The 21828-nt window shown below is 40.8% G+C and overlaps 6 protein-coding genes across 6 annotated transcripts; 4 read left to right on the forward strand and 2 right to left on the reverse strand.

The window, feature by feature from the left end:
* Positions 1-239: 239 nt before the first annotated feature.
* LOC311004132 (olfactory receptor 6N2-like) lies at positions 240-1163 on the reverse strand (the record flags this gene model as incomplete). The annotated part of the gene is made up of 1 exon (XM_083996081.1): positions 240-1163. One exon carries the CDS (start codon positions 1161-1163, stop codon positions 240-242), a length of 924 nt encoding a protein of 307 aa, XP_083852207.1.
* A 3904-nt stretch (positions 1164-5067) lies between these two features.
* On the reverse strand, positions 5068-6006 carry LOC311004133 (olfactory receptor 11A1-like; the record flags this gene model as incomplete). The annotated part of the gene is made up of 1 exon (XM_083996082.1): positions 5068-6006. One exon carries the CDS (start codon positions 6004-6006, stop codon positions 5068-5070), a length of 939 nt encoding a protein of 312 aa, XP_083852208.1.
* Positions 6007-10222: 4216 nt separating this feature from the next.
* On the forward strand, positions 10223-11161 carry LOC311004134 (olfactory receptor 11A1-like; the record flags this gene model as incomplete). Its single annotated transcript, XM_083996083.1, has 1 exon — positions 10223-11161. One exon carries the CDS (start codon positions 10223-10225, stop codon positions 11159-11161), a length of 939 nt encoding a protein of 312 aa, XP_083852209.1.
* Positions 11162-14562: 3401 nt separating this feature from the next.
* Positions 14563-15519, forward strand: LOC311004135 (olfactory receptor 11A1-like; the record flags this gene model as incomplete). The annotated part of the gene is made up of 1 exon (XM_083996084.1): positions 14563-15519. One exon carries the CDS (start codon positions 14563-14565, stop codon positions 15517-15519), a length of 957 nt encoding a protein of 318 aa, XP_083852210.1.
* Positions 15520-17396: 1877 nt separating this feature from the next.
* On the forward strand, positions 17397-18335 carry LOC311004136 (olfactory receptor 11A1-like; the record flags this gene model as incomplete). Its single annotated transcript, XM_083996085.1, has 1 exon — positions 17397-18335. One exon carries the CDS (start codon positions 17397-17399, stop codon positions 18333-18335), a length of 939 nt encoding a protein of 312 aa, XP_083852211.1.
* A 1788-nt stretch (positions 18336-20123) lies between these two features.
* LOC311004137 (olfactory receptor 11A1-like) lies at positions 20124-21062 on the forward strand (the record flags this gene model as incomplete). The annotated part of the gene is made up of 1 exon (XM_083996086.1): positions 20124-21062. One exon carries the CDS (start codon positions 20124-20126, stop codon positions 21060-21062), a length of 939 nt encoding a protein of 312 aa, XP_083852212.1.
* Between the last annotated feature and the right edge of the window lie 766 nt (positions 21063-21828).

Here is a 21828-nt window from a genome sequence, read left to right on the forward strand (position 1 = left end):
TAACGGCGCTCAATCAAATCTGAAACAAGCAACAAAAGAATTTATCCCCATGTTATGAGCAGTATTAACCTTATCTACACAGATACAGAAGACTAATTTCATATTAAAGCTAATGATGCTCTATATCACTCATAAAACACAAACACATTTTTATTAAGAAAATCTAATCATCTACATTATCATGACAGATTTTACAATTTATATTACATCAATTAACCATGACTGCCGACACAAGTGTGTTAACGTGATTTGACCTGAAACATCAGCCTCTTGAGGTGTTTAGAGATTTCTTTCATTTTCAGTCCATATATGAATGGATTAAACAGAGGATGATACACTATCATCTGTAAAGTCATTATTAAATGAGCAAATGTTGGAATATCAGATTCAAGTCGAACAATGACAACGTCATAAGTGATAAAACAGGAGAAGTTGATTAAAACCAGCAGGTGAGGTAAACAGGTCTGTGCAGCTTTCTTCCTCACAGTTTTACAGCTTCTGTAGGAGATGATCAGTATCCTGGTGTATGTGAACAGGATGAAGAGCATGGGGAACAGTCCAATGTTTACCAGTATGAAAACACCATATACTGACACTGCCAGTGATCGAACACACTGAAGTGTGAATATTGAATTGTTACAGAACAAACCTTTCAAATTAAACTGACACAGTTCTACACCATCATACAACAGAGCTGATACTGTGAGCTCACAGGCAGGAACCAGCCAAGCTGAAACCAGGAAGACTTTGATGGTTCTTCTTCTCATGATAGTTGGATATTGCAGAGGTTTACATATAGACACATACCTGTCATAGGCCATGACTGACAACAGTAGGAACTCGGCGGTGGCCAAAGTGTAATGTACATAAGTCTGAAAGAGACAAGCTGAGAAAGATATGACCTGTCTCTCAGACATGAAGTCAATCAGCAGCTTTGGGTAGATGTTGGTGCTGTAAAGAACAGAGTTGATTAACAAAGCTGCGATGAAAATGTACATGGGCTCATGGAGGTTTCTGTGAATCACAATAAGACACACGATGGTGGAGTTACAGCAGATTATCAGAATATAAACTGTAAACATGATCACAAAGTAAAGATATCTGTATTTCTGCACTTCTACATATCCACCAAGAGTTATATATGTCACATTGAATTCATCCATGAAGTTTCTCCAGACTAAAAGCATTAAAGAGTAAAGCAGACAGATCATGGAAGAGGCACAACAGGCCTCAGCTTGAGGACAGCAGGAACATGTTACCTGTATTACACCATCTGATTCATTCACACATATCAACATCAGACAAAGTCAAGTGTTGGACTCAGTGGGATGTTTTTTATCAGACTTCTTCAGCCTCCATGGGTCTCATTAAACTCTGACCCACTGACATGTGAGCAAGTCCAGCAAACTCCAGAGTCCAGGACCCAAAGGTTTTGCTGGATGTTGTTTAATCTTTGAGTGACTATGTTGTCAAATGGTTCATTAGGGTTAAATATTACATTCCCTTCACTATTCACTACTTTTCCTCAATATAATGTGTTGTAGGTTTAATTTTCCTCTCAATCTGATCTCAATAATAACATACTAATTCATTAAATGCAACCTTAGCTCACATGAATATGAAAAAATAAAGAGTGTTATATTCACAGGTTATGAAGAGGTAAAACTCTTTAAAAGAGTTAACTCAAAAAGGCCGATTCAGCCTCAGCTTTATTTGCTTTATTTGCACTGAGAGTGCTCTCAGTTTCCTGATGGCAGAGAGTCTTTGCTGGCTGTTGTGAATGTCAATGATGTGTGGTTCAAAGGTGAGTATATTATCTATGGTGAGACCAAGGTATTTAAAGGTTTCCACAACCTCCACAGCTTCCCTGTTGATGCTGATGGGGTTGTGGGCGGGGGAGGGGGTTGATTTGCCTGTGCTGGGGGAATTGATGACCAGTTCTTTGGTTTTGGCCACATTTAGGTGCAGGTTGTTGTCCGTGCACCACTGTGTGAGGTGAGAGATGGAGTTATGGTATCCTGTAGGTGAGTTGTCTAATAGTCCAATTACGACGCTGTCGTCTGAGTATTTGAGATTATGTATTAGTGGGTGAGGGCCTAGTACAGTCGTTGGTGTAGAGGGTAAACAGGAACAGGCCCAGTGTTGGTTATGGTGTATAATGATGTCACGCTGCCCACTCTGGTGGATTGTGGTCTGTTTCTGAGAAAACTGTGAACCCTCAAAGTTACTGGGGATTTCGAGATGTTGGAGGAATGAATGGAGGAGGCATGCCACAGTATCCTCTGTCCCTCTCTTCGCTTGGTATGCAAACTGGTGTGGGTCCAAGTGTTGCTCAACAGATGGGATGATGATGATGGCAAGAACCAGTTTCTCCAGGCATTTAATCTGGAATTGAGGACAGTGCAACTGGGCGGTAGTGGTTGGGCTCTGAGGGGCGAGGTTTCTTGGGCACCGGTATGATGGTGCATGATGGGAGCAAGCTCTGTGGCACACTCCTTTAGCACCCGCCCCTGGATGCCATCTGGCCCTGGAGCCTTGCCGGGTTTACATCGCTTCAGCTGCCGACGTACATCCTCACTAAAGAGGGCCTGATGTACTGGCTCCGGGAGGAGGAGGGTCTCCAGCAGCGCCTCACACTCCTTTGAACAGTCCATGATGTCACAACGGGAATAAAACGTGTTCAATGTTTCAGCAAAGGTTGTAGGGTCGTTTTTTGAGGCTAACTTGGGTTGTGGGTCCTAGACCAGTGAGTGTTCTCACTTTCTGGAATGCTTGCCGGGTGTTCATGGTGCTGAATTCTAGTTCCAGTTTTTCTTTATATCTGAGTTTTGCTTTGTAGATTTCGTTCTTGATCTGTCGTGTTATGAGTTTGAGTGAGACCCAGTCCTGTTGTTGGAATGTTTTCTGCTTTTTCTTAAAACTGTGCATGATATGTGGGATAATCCAGGGTATTGAGTTTGGATATTTCTTGAAAACCTTTCCTGGAATCGTTGTGAAGATACAGAATTTTATGTAGTCTGTAATGACTGAGAGCCTCTCATTCAGGCTCCCACCAGAGAAGACATCCCAGTCTGTGCAGGCCATAGACCCTTGCATACGTGTGATGCTGTCCTCCGACCACTGGAGGGCACTGTAGGTCTTGGGCTTGTGCTGCTTCAGTTCAGTCCTGTAAACAGGAAGCAGGATGATTTGCTGTAACCTAGCAGTGCTTGGCAACGAGAAGTGTATGTGTCCGGGATATTCCCATAGCATGTTTTTCCTCCTTGTCTTTATGCCCACGTACTGATGAAATGAAGGCAAGACCTTGTCCAGTCTGCAACTGTTGAAATCACCAGTTATGAACACCGGAGCGCTCGGGTATTTCCCCTGCGTGTCGCTAATGGTACTAGCCACAATCTCAGCTGCTTTATTACCATTAGCACTTGGTGGGACATACAGAGAGCTGATGACAACAGTGGGAAATTCCCGAGCTAGGTGGAAGGGGTGAAGGGACAGGGTCAACATTTCCACGTCAGGAGTGCAGATCTTGCTGTGGGTCTTAATGTTCTTAGACCACCTGTCGTTGATGTATGCAGACCCCTCCACCTCTCCCTTTACTGGATTTATTTGTGCGGTCAGCCCTGATGATGGTGAAGTTTTCAAGGTCCACCTCAGCATCTGGTGTCCAACCATGTCTCCGTCAGGGCTAAGACAGAGGCTTCCTTGTAGGTTCTCTCCACTCGGCATCTGGCATGGAGTACATCCATTTTGTTCCGAAGAGATCGCACATTTGACATGATGATCAAGGGGAGAGGGGGTTTAAAGGGCCACTTTCTCAGCCTAGTCTGGACCCCCCCCTCGCTTCCCCCTCTTCCTTGGTCTGATTTCTGCCGGCACTGGATGGCTTAATCCCACAGGGCAAGGAAGAGCGGAGTTGGAGCAGAGATTCCCTGGTGTAGGTGAGTCCATGATTGTCCCGGGGCTCTGGGAGTAACACTCAGCTATTCCTTGTGACAATCCATAGGATGTATAGTATGATCACGGTCGCATTGTGCAGTTTCATCCACATAATGACAAGCAGGACTGATTTGACCAATAGACCCCGCTGGCACTCTCCTCCTCTCTCATTCTTGCTGCCATGTCTGCATACAAGTTGTATGCACGTACTGTATGTCTAACTCACTTATGTCATGTCTGCTTTCTGTTGTATATTCTTCCTGTTTGATGCTCCCATGTGTGTTTGTATGTACAGTCAAGTGAAAACAAATCTCCCTTCTGAGACAAATAAAGTCTAAGTCTAAGCAACAATTTTAGGAGAGACAAACTGGAGGCAGAGCCTGAGACTCTGATAATTGGATGGATATATCTTTATTACAGACTCGGGTTCATCATGAAGTAGATAAAAGAAGAAAATACAAGGACACAGACAGTACAAGAAAAAAATACACCAACTTGGTTTTAAAACACATACAGGGACTTATTCCAGTGTTTCCAGAAGCATGACAAATATTTTGTATCACTATGTGCAGACACAGCTAAGGCTGCAATGATCCCATTACTTCCCTGGCTAAGTCAACACATAAATCCATACTGTACAATTTCTTAAAACAGCATGAAAAGTGGGCACATTACAGGATACAAACATATGACTTGCACTTGTCCATCTTGGACGCCTAAGTAGGATCTGAAATGCATCATTGTATGCCACCTGAAGTTTTTTCATTTTTGTAACACTGTACCAGCACTGTGAGCTGTGTACAATGAAGTACAATATGATCTAAACAAAGCTATCTTGACATCCTCAGTACACTTATTGAATTTCCGTGCAAGCATATATATTATAGCCTTGACTGAACCAATAGGGACAGATCTGTGAAACATATGACATCACTGATTTTATTTTTTCTTCCTAAACTCATTTAATTGGATTAAATTACAAATGGACAACCAACAAGAAGCACAGTAATGTGAATATCATATGAAATTAAGTCTAATGATAATATGTATAAGTTATAAGAACAAATCAAACACATCTGTCAAGATAAACTAACATACAGTATCTCTATTGATTAAACTACATTATGTTCATTAACAGTGTAGATTTAGAAGTGATTTGACCTGAAACATCAGCCTTTTGAGGTGTTTAGAGATTTCTTTCATTTTCAGTCCATATATGAATGGATTAAACAGAGGATGATACACTATCATCTGTAAAGTCATTATTAAACGAGCAAGTCTTGGAAAATTAGATTCAAGTTTCACGATAATGATATCATAACTAAAAAAAGTGGAGAAACTGATTAAAACCAGCAGGTGAGGTAAACAGGTCTGTGCAGCTTTCTTCCTCACAGTTTTACAGCTTCTGTAGCAGATGATCAGTATCCTGGTGTATGTGAACAGGATAAAGAACACTGGCAACAGTGCAATATTTAGAAACATGAATGAACCATACATAGATAGAACCAAAGAGCTTTCACACTGAAGATTAAAAATTGAATTGTTACAGAAAAGACCTCCCAAAGTGAAGTGACAGAGTTTTATATCAGCAGTCAACACGACGGACACTGCAAGCTCACAGGCAGGAACCAGCCAAGCTGAAACCAGGAAGACTTTGATGGTTCTTCTTCCCATGATAGTTGGATATTGCAGAGGTTTACATATAGACACATACCTGTCATAGGCCATGACTGACAACAGTAAGAACTCTGCGGTGGCCAAAGTATAAAATATGTAAGCCTGAAAGAGACAAGCTGAGAAAGATATGACCTGTCTCTCAGACATGAAGTCAATCAGCAGCTTTGGGTAGATGTTGGTGCTGTAAAGAACAGAGTTGATTAACAAAGCTGCGATGAAAATGTACATGGGCTCATGGAGGTTTCTGTGAATCACAATAAGACACACGATGGTGGAGTTACAGCAGATTATCAGAATATAAACTGTAAACATGATCACAAAGTAAAGATATCTGTATTTCTGCACTTCTACATATGCACCAAGAGTTATATATGTCACATTGAATTCATCCATGAAGTTTCTCCAGACTAAAAGCATTAAAGAGTAAAGCAGACAGATCATGGAAGAGGCACAACAGGCCTCAGCTTGAGGACAGCAGGAACATGTTACCTGTATTACACCATCTGATTCATTCACACATATCAACATCAGACAAAGTCAAGTCTTGGACTCAGTGGGATGTTTTTATCAGACTGCTTCAGCCTCCATGGGTCTCATTAAACTCTGACCCACTGACATGAGACTGACTCCAGCAAACTCCAGAGTCCAGGACCCAAAGGTTTTGCTCCTGTCACGTGTCATTGGGTGGGTTTACATGGACAGTTCACAGTCAATCTATTTGTCCTGCACCTTTGCAGGGCATATCTGTGACTGGATGGCAACAGCTGATTCCCTGTAGACAGATGGTGAGTGCAGTCAGCCAGAATGGCCTGAACCTTCTTTGTGGCTCTGGCCTATGTAAAAGTGAGAGTTCTTCTCGCTTAATCCCAACAATTTTACTGCACATTCTCACAATGCAATCCAGCCTCTTCTTGTTCTTCAGAGAGAGAGACCCAAGAAACCCATCTCAGCAATGCTTCGAGAGAATTTCTTCAAATTAGGGCCAAATTGAGGATCAACCATTTTCAATGCCGGTGGTTCCCGGTGTCATCAAAGTGATATCTCAAGATTGCCTTGATCTATTCCTGAGGATAGTTTCAGTCTTGAGTCAAGTTCAGTTTGTTGATCTGACTTGGTGGTCTTCTTCACTTCTGTCTGTGGTTGAGGTCAAGACCAGGCCTGCTGTCCCTGGTTGTCCACCACGTGCCCATTAGTCTTGCTGATTTTGACCTTTAGATGATGTGAAGTACTGGAGTACTGCAGTAATTAGGTATGTCTCAAGCTTGAAAACTGATTACATCACTGTGGTGCACCTCAACTGAACCATTTGGAGGACTTCTTCAGATTCATCCTTTCCTGGGCAATGACAGATCCAACAATCCTTCACGGCCCAACCTATCCCAAAATTTCTTGTCAAAAAGGGGCTGCGGGGGGTACCGAGTGCTCGTGGTGGAACAAAAAGATAAACTCCGTGTTCGGGGTGCTCTTAATTGAAGCTAAAAAATTAGAAGAACGAAAAAGCACTGGGCTTACTTCAGGCACTCACTCGTAGGAGACGGATGATGCGTAAAAGCCTTTAATTAATCAGGGCATATGGAACATTAGTAAAAACCGCCAAATCCCAAAATTCATTGCTTGCAAGTTATGAAAATTATATGGCAGAAAGCTACAGCAACAGAGTCCGAAGATGACCCTGTTAAATGTAAGTTCAGCATTTTAGTATTGTGTTTCAGCTGAGTTCAATGGCTAACAGTACAGCTGTTAAGGCCAAGGGCCAGGAATGGTGTAATGTGATGAAGAGGTAAGGGTGGGCACAAAGCTGGTAATGCAAAGCTGAAATTCTCTGTAGACCAGACCATCTCATTTCAGTCAGGCCTTCATGGTCTACAACGGTTACAAAGGCCACAGCTTCATGGACTACATTCTCTGAATTGGGACAAAGCTAGTTTCAGTCTCTGTTTCCATCTGTTGATGCATTTGATCTACAAGTTCTTTCCTCTTCCACATTGAAATTCCCCACTGACCACAAAGACAATGAGCTGTTGACTGTCATCAGTCATCAACATGATGTGTGGTTAAACAAACCCCAACTCTGCAGGGTGGTTGGAGCGCTCAGAGAGGTCAAACAGTGCCAACAAAGACAAAACAGAAAGTTCATCCTGAAAGTGATGGCCAGTATTGTTTTGCATCATACTAATGTCCAATTAGTCTGCTCCAATTAACTCTAACAACGCCACCATGGTTTACACAGAAGCTGATGTAAGGACACTGTAATGAGTGTCATCAGTGTCCTCCACTGTGTGCGTCTCCTGCACAACACAACAGGCGTCAGGGGACGGGTCTGACTACAGCCAGTCTGTAAACAGCTAATTATCACCCAGTGGTCACAGTGAGCTGCTCTCATGAGACGCTCGGCTCAGAAAATACCTTTCACCTCACAACTTTGTCCTTAGAGAGTTGTACACCACTTAAACACAACTTCACAGACATACCCTGTAATAATAATATACTGTAATAATATTTGAATGTAATTCATAAACACTGGTTTGTCCACAGACATTCAGACCGATGACCAAGTTAAGCCTAATGAGTGAGATCAGGAAAATTCTGGATGTAGAATGTCCTGGTGTCAGGGCTGCCCCTGACCAAAATGGGGCCCTAAGCGAAAACATTTCTTCGGGCCCTATTATTACTATTATTGTCATTATTATCATCATTATTATTATTATTATATAGGCTACAACTACAATCCTAATAAAACATACTAATTCAGTACCAAACAGACTGATATTTCAAAATGTAGCTACATAGAAATTTAGTTCCTTCTGTCAACAAAAGTATCAAATATACTCATTTCTATCAATAGGCCTATTTATCTCTAATATCTCCTCCAAAGCTGCCTGTCATAGATAAAATTCACCAACAGATGGCGACATTTTACATTCATTAGAATAACATTAGCCAAATCCTTGTGTGGTGATAAAATAGATTATAAACTTTAGCCTGAAAATACGACCAACAACTGATAAATTTACCACTGCCTTTCAACAGAGGTGAATGCATATGCGGACAAAGGTGTTAAAAAAACATTTAATAAATGGTAAGGGCCGCTAGAAAATTAGCCTACTTTGATCTCCAGACCACAGTCCACATCTAGACTCTAGCTAAATGGACTGGAGGCTAGCATCTCTCCTCTACCTCTGTGCTGAGCACGGAGGTTTAGTGCTTGCTTATGCTACAAAGTTTTACATTTTTACTAGTGCTGGCGTTAACACCATTAATGGCGTTAACCATGCCGTTAATATGGCACAGCACTAACTTCAACAAATACCCACCTTGCTTTTTTTCCCCCTCTTGCTCGCGCCTGGCTCGTAGGTTCTTTTCGAAGTCATGAGCACGTCTTCACCTGCAGCTGCTTGACAAGTGCCTGCAGCATGGGCATCTGACCAGTGATTGGTCAGATCGATTGCTGTCAATCATTGCAGTGACGGCGCGTGCGGTGTCAGATTACAAAAAAAAAAGGTCTCTTCTCTCTCTTCTCCTGCCTCGCGCTGACAGCTGATCTAGTAGCGCGCCCCACGGCTGTGCATATGCGCATCCTTTGTGCAAAACGGGGCCCCTATTGGATCGCGGGGCCCTACGCACTGTGCGTGTTCTGTGTGTAGGCAGGTGCGGCCCTGCCTGGTGTTATCTTATGCCATCTGAAGAATTACATTTCTTAATTCGGGTGTTTTAGCTCTTTTCTCTGGAGCGGAAAAAGACGCAAATGAGATCATAAATCAGTGACGGAAAAAACAACATGATTTGAGGATAAGTCGACCAAAGGCAAAACCTGATGAATCAGATTCGACTATGAAAATCCTTAGTCGAGGACGCCCCTACAACACAACCACTATTAACATCAGCAGCAGAGGGAACGTGATGTGACCCGATTTGATTTTGATTCACAGGGCTATGATCGGATTCCAAAATGAAAATCGTTGCATCTTGAAGCATCAAAATATCAATCCTATACATACATTTTTTGAATCATTCTAACTTCTTGCTACTTTTAAAACATAGCGTAGCCGAAAATGTAATACTTTCTTATTTTAGTGGAACAACTGGTGCAACTGATGAGGCTGAAAATGAGTGGATTGAAAGTTTGTGAATGTGCCTTAGCTTACCAACACGCGGAGTAACTCCGCTAGCTGAAGCCAACAGGCGGATCTGCTTCATTGCAAGAAGCGATTCTTATATTCAATGCTTCGCTCGCATGGACCGGAAGTGAACATGAATATCCGCCACTCCGAATAGCGTATTTGTGACTGCCGCCACATTCAGGCGATTTTCCTTTGCCTGCCTACTGCCCGACACAATGTGGAAGCACAGCAGTGTTTTCGTAATTACATACGGGGGTCAACAGAATTTACACACGACAGCTTTAATGAGACCCATGGAGGCTGAAGCAGTCTGATAAAAATATCCCACTGAGTCCAACACTTGACTTTGTCTGATGTTGATATGTGTGAATGAATCAGATGGTGTAATACAGGTAACATGTTCCTGCTGTCCTCAAGCTGAGGCCTGTTGTGCCTCTTCCATCATCTGTCTGCTTTACTCTTTAATGCTTTTAGTCTGGAGAAACTTCATGGATGAATTCAATGTGACATATATAACTCTTGGTGGATATGTAGAAGTGCAGAAATACAGATATCTTTACTTTGTGATCATGTTTACAGTTTATATTCTGATAATCTGCTGTAACTCCACCATCGTGTGTCTTATTGTGATTCACAGAAACCTCCATGAGCCCATGTACATTTTCATCGCAGCTTTGTTAATCAACTCTGTTCTTTACAGCACCAACATCTACCCAAAGCTGCTGATTGACTTCATGTCTGAGAAACAGGTCATATCTTACTCAGCTTGTCTCTTTCAGTGGTTTATATATTACTCTCTGGCCGGTTCAGAGTTCTTACTGTTGTCAGTCATGGCCTATGACAGGTATTTGTCTATATGTAAACCTCTGCAATATCCAACTGTCATGAGAAGAAGAACCATCAAAGTCTTCCTGGTTTCAGCTTGGCTGGTTCCTGCCTGTGAGCTCATAGCGGCAGCTGTTTTGTACGCTAATGTGAAAATCTGTCACTTTAATATGAAAGGTCTGTTCTGTAACACTTCAATATTCACGATTCTGTGTGTTCGCTCAGTAGCACTGTCAGTATATGGTGTTTTCATACTGGTAAATATTGCACTGTTCCCCATGCTCTTCATCCTGTTCACATACACCAGGATACTGATCATCTCCTACAGAAGCTGTAAAACTGTGAGGAAGAAAGCTGCACAGACCTGTTTACCTCACCTGCTGGTTTTAATCAACTTCTCCTGTTTTATCACTTATGACGTTGTCATTGTTCGACTTGAATCTGATTTTCCGACACTTGCTCGTTCAATAATGACTTTACAGATGATAGTGTATCATCCTCTGTTTAATCCATTCATATATGGAGTGAAAATGAAAGAAATCTCTAAACACCTCATGAGGCTGATGTTTCATGTCAAATCAGTTCGAAATCTACACTGTTGATGAACATAATGTAGTTTAATCAGTAGTGATAATGTGCAGATGTTAGATGTTTGATTTGTCATATATCATATGATATTCACATTAGGGACTATTTCATAGGTCAGTCTTACTGTTGGTTGTACATTTTGTAATTCAATCCAATTAAATTAGTTTAGTAAGAAAAATGACAATGATTGATGTCTTATGTTCAAAGACACTGTGTCAACATTGGTCCAGTTAAAGCAGAAGTAAGCGATCCGGTCGTTTTGGCTAATGCTGCGTTCCAGGCAGGCTTTTGAAACCGTAAATTACAGCTTCAAGTCACGACTTACGACTTTGTAGCGTTCCAGACAACCCACCCGTGTTTTTCCGACCTGTTTTACCTGTGAAAGTCACTATAACGGCCACTCGTAACTTCTGACCCGTGAACTCGTACCAGATCGAACTGGTACGACTTCACAGGTCGGAAAAACACGAGTTACGAGTTGCCTTGAACGCACCATAACAGTCCTCGTCCCTACATCGCCACATTCACGGCGTCCCTTGGCTGCACACACAGCCCTGCATGCCGTTCTCTCTCCTCATTGGATAAAACTTGTAGGATACGAGGAAAGTTTTCTCCTCGGCTCAGAGCAGAGCAGAGTGACTGACAGACCCGTGTTTCGGTCCAAACACTCTATGTAAGTGATTGCTGTCGGAAGATATAACTATTTAAGACTTATATTAACACAAATATATCACTTACTTCTGCTTTAATATATCTGTACATTTTACATATTGGAAAGTAAAACCGAGAGATAACAATTTTCAAGACTGAAATATTTTAATATTATGATATTATTTTTGATCAATGTGTCTACTGTAGACTGTTCAACTATGGCTGTAGGTTGATATTAACACATTCCATGAGTAGGAAACCAATTAAAGGGAAAGTTCACCAAGTTTAAGCAGAAAAGTCAGTTTACGTCATATTTCTGCTGCTCAGCCTGAAATCATTTGAATAATGTGGAATGTGACTATAGAGGAGAAAATCAAAATGTTACTGAGAGCTTTACTTTAATGAGGAGATGTGGAGTTAAAACAGACAAACACACAGATTATCAATGGGAAATATGAATGGAGAAATAAATGAACTGCTCTTCTTACTCATTCCTTATGGGAAATGTAAGGCAAGGCAAGGCAAGGCAATTTTATTTGTATAGCCCATTTTTACAAACAGTTTGTCTCAAAGGGCTTCACATAGCATCATAACAACATCCTCTGTCCTTAGACCCTCACATCGACTGAGGAAAAACTCCATGGAAAACCCTTTTAACAGGGAAAATCGGAGAAACCTCAGGGTGAGCAACAGAGGAGGGATCCCTCACCCAGGACGGACAGACGTGACATAGGATGTTGTTACAGACAAGAAAACAGTTTACAACAGAGAATGTGAGAAACATGGAAATGTTAACAACAGCTGAAGGAGGAAGCTTCTGGTATAGTAGGCAAGGGAGTCAGGGAGAGCAGGGCAGCTTAATGGGAGGACTGGATGGCAGACTTGTTCATAGGAAGGGAGGGGAGGCCGGTCTAACAGCAGGGGAAAGGGTGGGGGCAGGGGGCAATGCAGGCGGCGGCTGGTGCAGAGAGATGGAGCTCCGGTGGATCTGTGGAAACACAGAGAGAGTGCGAGACACCAAGGCCAAACTACAAAGTGCAACAGATAATGATAATGACAGTTCAAAATGAGAGGAGAGGAGAGGAGAGGAGAGGAGAGGAGAGGAGAGGAGGGAAGAGGAGAGGAGAGGAGAGGAGAGGAGAGGAGAGGGGAGAGGAGAGGAGAGGAGAGGAGAGGAGAGGAGAGGAGAGGAGGGGAGAGGGCTCCATGTAACCAGATGTGTCCCCCAGCAGTCTAAGCCTATAGCAGCGTAGCTATAAAATGGTTCAGAGCTACCTGAACCAGCCCTAACTAAAAGCTCTGTCACAAAGGAAGGTCTTAAGCCTAGACTTAAATGTAGTTAGAGTGTCTGCCTCTTTGACCCATGGAGAGAGCTGGTTCCACAGTAAAGGAGCCCGGTAACTAAAGGCTCTACCTCCCAGTCTGTTTTTAGAGATACTGGGAGTCACTAACAGACCTGCATTCTGGGAGCGGAGTGCTCTGGTAGGACAGTAAGGAATGATTAGTTCTTTCAGATAGGATAGAGCTTTATCATTAAGAGCCTTATAAGTCAGCAGAAGGCTAAAATGTAGTCTACAGGGTTTTTGGAGTTTGACCCATCGTAGAAACTAAACATCAGAGTCTCAGTCTCTGCTGCTCCAGTTGTCTCTCTTGTTGCTAACATTAGCTGGTAATGTGGTCATCAACGTCATCATCACATTAATTTCCTGGTAAAATGAGAACAATATGTTTTAGCTGCAAAGTTTGGGCACCAAGGAAAACATCTCAGTGCCATTAGCTGTTAGCTGTGTTTGATATTGTCTCATATATGAATGAATGAATGAATTTTTTTCATTTTCGTGTCATGCCAACACTGTGGCCCATCCCATATGAGATTACCATAGACATTTAATAACAAATACAAAAAAAGCATATATATTTGATATTGAAAAAAAGAAAACTTGTCAGTGGCATTAGCTGCTAACTTATGAAAAACAAGGTTAGCATGAAGCTAAGCAGTGTAGTGTAGTGTCACTAACATAACTGACAAATTTTAACGTTAACATTAGCTGCTGACGTTCTAAAGTTTTAGGAGTAGGCTATTTTAAGTTGAGCATAGCATTAGCTAACATTTGGACATTAGTGTAATATTAGCTACCTTTTTGCGCTAACACTTTTAAAGAGTTTTACCTCTTCATAACCTGTGCATATTACACGGCCCACTCTTTAGTTTTTCATATTCATGTGAGCTAAGGTTGCATTTAGTTCAATTCACTTGTGTTTCCTCAGTTTTGGTTCCTTCCAAACCTGGAGGGAGGTGAACTAACCCAGGAGCGGGTTAGACTGTTATTACTGAGAGCAGATTGAGAGGAAAACATGACGACTCTGTCCTCTTCAAATTAAACCTACAACACATTATATTGAGGAAAACTAGTGAGTAGTGAAGAAAATGTAGCTAATAACCCCAATGAACCATTTGACATTGTAGTCACTCAAAGATGAAACAACATCCATCAAAACCTTTGGGTCCTGGACTCTGGAGTTTGCTGGACTTGGTCTCATGTCAGTGGGTCAGAGTTTAATGAGACCCATGGAGGCTGACGCAGTCCGATAAAAACATCCCACTGAGTCCAACACTTGACTTTGTCTGATGTTGATATGTGTGAATGAATCAGATGGTGTAATACAGGTAACATGTTCCTGCTGTCCTCAAGCTGAGGCCTGTTGCGCCTCTTCCATGATCTGTCTGCTTTACTCTTTAATGCTTTTAGTCTGGAGAAACTTCATGGATGAATTCAATGTGACATATATAACTCTTGGTGGATATGTAGAAGTGCAGAAATACAGATATCTTTACTTTGTGATCATGTTTACAGTTTATATTCTGATAATCTGCTGTAACTCCACCATCGTGTGTCTTATTGTGATTCACAGAAACCTCCATGAGCCCATGTACATTTTCATCGCAGCTTTGTTAATCAACTCTGTTCTTTACAGCACCAACATCTACCCAAAGCTGCTGATTGACTTTATGTCTGAGAGACAGGTCATACCTTTCTCAGCTTGTCTCTTCCAGACATATGTACATTACACTTTGGCCACCGCCGAGTTCTTACTGTTGTCAGTCATGGCCTATGACAGGTATGTGTCTATATGTAAACCTCTGCAATACCCAACTATCATGAGAAGAAGAACCATCAAAGTCTTCCTGGTTTCAGCTTGGCTGGTTCCTGCCTGTGAACTCACAGCTGGAGTTGTTTTGTACGCTAATGTGAAAATCTGTCACTTTAATTTGAAAGGTCTGTTCTGTAACACTTCAATATTCACGATTCAGTGTGTTCGCTCAGTAGCACTGTCAACATATGGTGTTTTCATACTGGTAAATATTGGCCTGTTCCCCATGCTCTTCATCCTGTTCACATACACCAGGATACTGATCATCTCCTACAGAAGCTGTAAAACTGTGAGGAAGAAAGCTGCACAGACCTGTTTACCTCACCTGCTGGTTTTAATCAACTTCTCCTGTTTTATCACTTATGATGTTGTTATTGTTCGACTTGAATCTGATTTTCCGACACTTGCTCATTTAATAATGACTTTACAGATGATAGTGTATCATCCTCTGTTTAATCCATTCATATATGGACTGAAAATGAAAGAAATCTCTGAACACCTCAAGAGGCTGATGTTTCAGGTCAAATCACTTCTAAATCTAAACTGTACTGAACATAATGCAGTTTAATCATTACTGATGAAGCAGGTGTTAGATTATCTTGACAGATGTGTTTGATTTGTCATATGATGGGACTATTTCACAGGTCATTTTTGTAGGTTTTACATATTAGAAAGTAAAACAGAGAGATAACAATTTTCAAGACTGTAATATTTTAATACTATGATATTATTTTTGATCAATAGCCTATGTTTACTGTAGACTTTTCAACTAACATTATGGCTGTAGGTTGATATTAACACAGTCCATGAGCAGGAAACCAATTAAAGTGAAAGTTCACCAAGTTCAAGCACAAAAGTCAGTTTATACGTCATAACCCATCGTAGAAAATAAACATCAGAGTCTCAGTCTCTGCTACCTCCAGTTTGTCTCTCTTAAAAGTGTTGCTAACATTAGCTGGTTTTAATGTGGTCATCAAGTTTATAATGAGAGGATGAAATGAAAAATGTCATTGACATTAGCTGCTAACATTAGCTATTACACATGAATTTCCTGGTAAAACGAGAACGATATGTTTTAGCTTCAAAGTTTTGGCTCCAAGGAAAACATCTGAGTGACATTATCTGTTAGCTGGGTTTGATATTGTCTCATATTGAAAAAAGAAAACTTGTCAGTGGCATTAGCTGCTAACTTATGAAAAACAAGGTTAGCATGAAGCTAAGCAGTGTAGTGTAGTGTCACTAACATAACTGACAAATTTTAAGGTTAACATTAGCTACTGACGTTCTAAAGTTTTAGCTAACATTTTGACATTTGTATAATATTAGCTAGCCTACCTTTTTGCGCTAACATTTTTAAAGAGTTTTACTACCTCTTCATAACCTGTGCATATTACATGGCCCACTCTTTAGTTTTTCACATTCATGTGAGCTAAGGTTGCATGGGGAGCGTACCTATGTTCCCCGGGTCCTATGCTCTATGGGGGACCCTCTTTTTGAAAAAGGGTCCTATGTTCCCCATTTTTCCCCAAAAGGGTTCTGTGTTCCCCGGTCGCAATACATACTGGGGAACATAGGACCGTTTTCTCAAAAAAAGGGTCCTGTGTTCCCCGCTGTTGCTGGTCAATTGATTTTCTCTACTTATCTAGACTCTATCTGGCCTGTCTAGCCTCTATCTGGTCTTTTTTACTAAACTTAACCAACTCCTTTCTTCATTGCCTAAACCCAACCAATGGGACAATTACACTTCCCACTCAAAGTCACAACTCAACTGTCATTCAGAAATAGGCAAAAATCTGCAAAGTCACAACTCCACTCCACTCCACAAAAATTGCATGTTCCCCCGGTCCTTTTGGGAAAAAGCAGGGAACATAGGACCCTTTTTCTAAAAAAGAGTATATGTTTCCCGGTCCCATACAAAGTGGGGAACATAGGGATGATCCCGGTTGGATTTAGTTCAATTCACTTGTGTTTCCTCAGTTTTGGTTCCTTCCAAACCTGGAGGGAGGTGAACTGTCCAAGGAGCGGGTTAGACTGTTATTATTGAGAGCAGATTGAGAGGAAAACATGACAACTCTGTCCTCTTCAAATTAAATGTACAACACATTATGTTGAGGAAAACTAGTGAGTAGTGAAGAAAATGTATAACCCCAAATCAAAAATTAAACAACATGCATCAAAACCTTTGGGTCCTGGACTCTGGAGTTTGCTGGACTTGGTCTCATGTCAGTGGGTCAGAGTTTAATGAGACCCATGGAGGCTGAAGCAGTCTGATAAAAACATCCCACTGAGTCCAACACTTGACTTTGTCTGATGTTGATATGTGTGAATGAATCAGATGGTGTAATACAGGTAACATGTTCCTGCTGTCCTCAAGCTGAGGCCTGTTGTGCCTCTTCCATCATCTGTCTGCTTTACTCTTTAATGCTTTTAGTCTGGAGAAACTTCATGGATGAATTCAATGTGACATATATAACTCTTGGTGGATATGTAGAAGTGCAGAAATACAGATATCTTTACTTTGTGATCATGTTTACAGTTTATATTCTGATAATCTGCTGTAACTCCACCATCGTGTGTCTTATTGTGATTCACAGAAACCTCCATGAGCCCATGTACATTTTCATCGCAGCTTTGTTAATCAACTCTGTTCTTTACAGCACCAACATCTACCCAAAGCTGCTGATTGACTTCATGTCTGAGAGACAGGTCATAACTTTCTCAGCTTGTCTCTTTCAGGCTTATGTACATTATACTTTGGCCACCGCAGAGTTCTTACTGTTGTCAGTCATGGCCTATGACAGGTATGTGTCTATATGTAAACCTCTGCAATATCCAACGATCATGAGAAGAAGAACCATCAAAGTTTTCCTGGTTTCAGCTTGGCTGGTTCCTGCCTGTGAACTCACAGTGGGAGCTGTCATGTACACTAATGTGAAAATCTGTCACTTTAATATGAAAGGTCTATTCTGTAACAATTCGGTATTCACGATTCAGTGTGTTCGCTCAGTAGCAGTGTCAGTATATGGTGTTTTCATACTGGTAAATATTGGACTGTTCCCCATGCTCTTCATCCTGTTCACATACACCAGGATACTGATCATCTGCTACAGAAGCTGTAAAACTGTGAGGAAGAAAGCTGCACAGACCTGTTTACCTCACCTGCTGGTTTTAATCAACTTCTCCTGTTTTATCACTTATGACGTTGTCATTGTTCGACTTGAATCTGATATTCCGACACTTGCTCATTTAATAATGACTTTACAGATGATAGTGTATCATCCTCTGTTTAATCCATTCATATATGGACTGAAAATGAAAGAAATCTCTGAACACCTCAAGAGGCTGATGTTTCAGGTCAAATCACTTCTAAATCTACACTGTTAATGAACATAATGTAGTTTAATCATTAGTGATGAAGCAGTTGTTAGATTATCTTGACAGATGTGTTTGATTTGTCATATGATGGGACTATTTCACAGGTCATTTTTGTACGTTTTACATATTAGAAAGTAAAACAGAGAGATAACAATTTTCAAGACTGTAATATTTTAATATTATGATATTATTTTTGATCAATAGCCTATGTTTACTGTAGACTTTTCAACTAACATTATGGCTGTAGGTTGATATTAACACATTCCATGAGCACGAAACCAATTAAAGTGAAAGTTCACCAAGTTTAAGCAGAAAAGTCAGTTTATACGTCATAACCCATCGTAGAAAATAAACATCAGAGTCTCAGTCTCTGCTACCTCCAGTTTGTCTCTCTTAAAAGTGTTGCTAATATTAGCTGGTTTTAATGTGGTCATCAAGTTTATAATGAGAGGATGAAATGAAAAATGTCATTGACATTAGCTGCTAACATTAGCTATTACACATGAATTTCCTGGTAAAATGAGAATGATATGTTTAAGCTTCAAAGTTTGGGCTCCAAAGAAAACATCTGAGTGACATTATCTGGTAGCTGTGTTTGATATTGTCTCATATATTTGATATTGAAAAAAGAAAACTTGTCAGTGGCATTAGCTGCTAACTTATGAAAAACAAGGTTAGCATGAAGCTAAGCAGTGTAGTGTAGTGTCACTAACATAACTGACAAATTTTAAGGTTAACATTAGCTACTGACGTTCTAAAGTTTTAGCTAACATTTGGACATTAGTATAAAATTAGCTAGCCTACCTTTTTGCGCTAACATTTTTAAAGAGTTTTACCCACTCTTTTTGCCCACTCTTTAGTTTTTCACATTCATGTGTATAGGTTGCATGGGGAGCGTACCTATGTTCCCCGGGTCCTATGTTCTATGGGGGACCCTCTTTTTGAAAAAGGGTCCTATGTTCCGCGTTTTTCCCCTAAAGGGTTCTGTGTTCCCCGGTCGCAATACATACTGGGGAACATAGGACCGTTTTCTCAAAAAAAGGGTCCTGTGTTCCCCGCTGTTGCTGGTCAATTGATTTTCTCTACTTATCTGGACTCTATCTGGCCTGTCTAGCCTCTACCTGGTCTTTTTACTAAACTCAACCAACTCCTTTCTTATGGGACCAAAAATTGCATGTTCCCCGGGTCCTTTTGGGAAAAAGCGGGGAACAAAGAACCCTTTTTCTAAAAAAGGGTTATATGTTCCCTGGTCACATACACAGCGGGGAACATAGGACCCTTTTGGGGAAAAGTGGGGAACATAGGACCTTTTTTTAGAAAAAGGGTCCGATGTTCCCCGGTCGCAATACATACTGGGGAACATAGGACCCTTTTTCCAAAAAAGGTCCTATGCACCCCCAGGAGCGGGTTAGACGACTCTTCAAATTAAACCTACAAAACATTACGTTGAGGAAAACTAGTGAGTAGTGAAGAAAATGTATCTAATAACCCCAAATGTAGTCACTCAAAAATTAAACAAGATCCATCAAAACCTTTGGGTCCTGGACTCTGGAGTTTGCTGGACTTGGTCACATGTCAGTGGGTCAGAGTTTAATGAGACCCATGGAGGCTGAAGCAGTCTGATAAAAACATCCCACTGAGTCCAACACTTGACTTTGTCTGATGTTGATATGTGTGAATGAATCAGATGGTGTAATACAGGTAACATGTTCCTGCTGTCCTCAAGCTGAGGCATGTTGTGCCTCTTCCATCATCTGTCTGCTTTACTCTTTAATGCTTTTAGTCTGGAGAAACTTCATGGATGAATTCAATGTGACATATATAACTCTTGGTGGATATGTAGAAGTGCAGAAATACAGATATCTTTACTTTGTGATCATGTTTACAGTTTATATTCTGATAATCTGCTGTAACTCCACCATCGTGTGTCTTATTGTGATTCACAGAAACCTCCATGAGCCCATGTACATTTTCATCGCAGCTTTGTTAATCAACTCTGTTCTTTACAGCACCAACATCTACCCAAAGCTGCTGATTGACTTCATGTCTGAGAGACAGGTCATAACTTTTTCAGCTTGTCTCTTTCAGGCTTACATATTTTATACTTTGGCCACTGCAGAGTTCTTACTGTTGTCAGTCATGGCCTATGACAGGTATGTGTCTATATGTAAACCTCTGCAATATCCAACGATCATGAGAAGAAGAACCATCAAAGTCTTCCTGGTTTCAGCTTGGCTGGTTCCTGCCTGTCAACTCACAGTGGGAGCTGTTTTATACACATATGTGAAAATCTGTCACTTTAATTTGAAAGGTCTGTTCTGTAACAGTTCAATATTCACGATTCAGTGTGTTCGCTCAGTAGCACTGTCAGTATATGGTGTTTCCATACTGGTAAATATTGCACTGTTCCCCATGCTCTTCATCCTGTTCACATACACCAGGATACTGATCATCTCCTACAGAAGCTGTAAAACTGTGAGGAAGAAAGCTGCACAGACCTGTTTACCTCACCTGCTGGTTTTAATCAACTTCTCCTGTTTTATCACTTATGACATTGTCATTGTTCGACTTGAATCTGATATTCCAACATTTGCTCATTTAATAATGACTTTACAGATGATAGTGTATCATCCTCTGTTTAATCCATTCATATATGGACTGAAAATGAAAGAAATCTCTGAACACCTCAAGAGGCTGATGTTTCAGGTCAAATCACTTCTGAATCTACACTGTTAATGATCATAATGTAGTTTAATCAATAGATAATGCAGATGTTAGATTATCTTGATGGATGTGTCTGATTTGTCATGATACCACACGATATCCACATCAGAGTACTGTATGTTTCACAGGTCATTCTTCCTGTTGGATTTCCATTTGTAGTTTGTAATCCAATTAAATGAGTTTAGTAAGAAAAATAACAATGGTGATTTCTTATGTTCATAGACACTGCCAATAATGGTCCAGTCATTATTATTGTACATTTTACACATTGGAAGGTAAAAAAAAAAAAAGAGAGAAATTACCATTTAAAAGTCTGTAATATTTTAATACTATGATATTATTTCTGATCAATGTATTTATTGTAAATTGTTTGTAGCATGCTAATTAACACACTCCATGAGCAGGAAACCAATTAAAGGGAAAGTTCACCAAGTTTAGACAGAAAAGTCAGTTTATACATCAAGGGCCGGATTTACTAAGATCCCAGATAGCGCCCGCTATAATATTGCGAGTTTGGTTAGTGCACGCAAAACAGGTGATCTACTAAGAGTAACCCGCTAAATGAAAACACGTGCAAACCGCAATATGTAAATGAGAGTTTTGCGCGTGGTAATCGTTTCCGCCATGGAGAGAGTGGACAGAGAGCTGGACGGACGAAGGGACAGAATGACATTTGATCCGATGCAGACAAAGACAGCATGTGTGTTCATCTCTCTCGCGCTCTGTTTAGATAAATAAACACAAATCGCTACAGGGCCCAACTCGTCATATAGTGACG

This window comes from Trachurus trachurus, assembly GCF_905171665.1.
Source record: "Trachurus trachurus genome assembly, chromosome: 21".
Taxonomy (NCBI): Eukaryota; Metazoa; Chordata; class Actinopteri; order Carangiformes; family Carangidae; genus Trachurus; species Trachurus trachurus.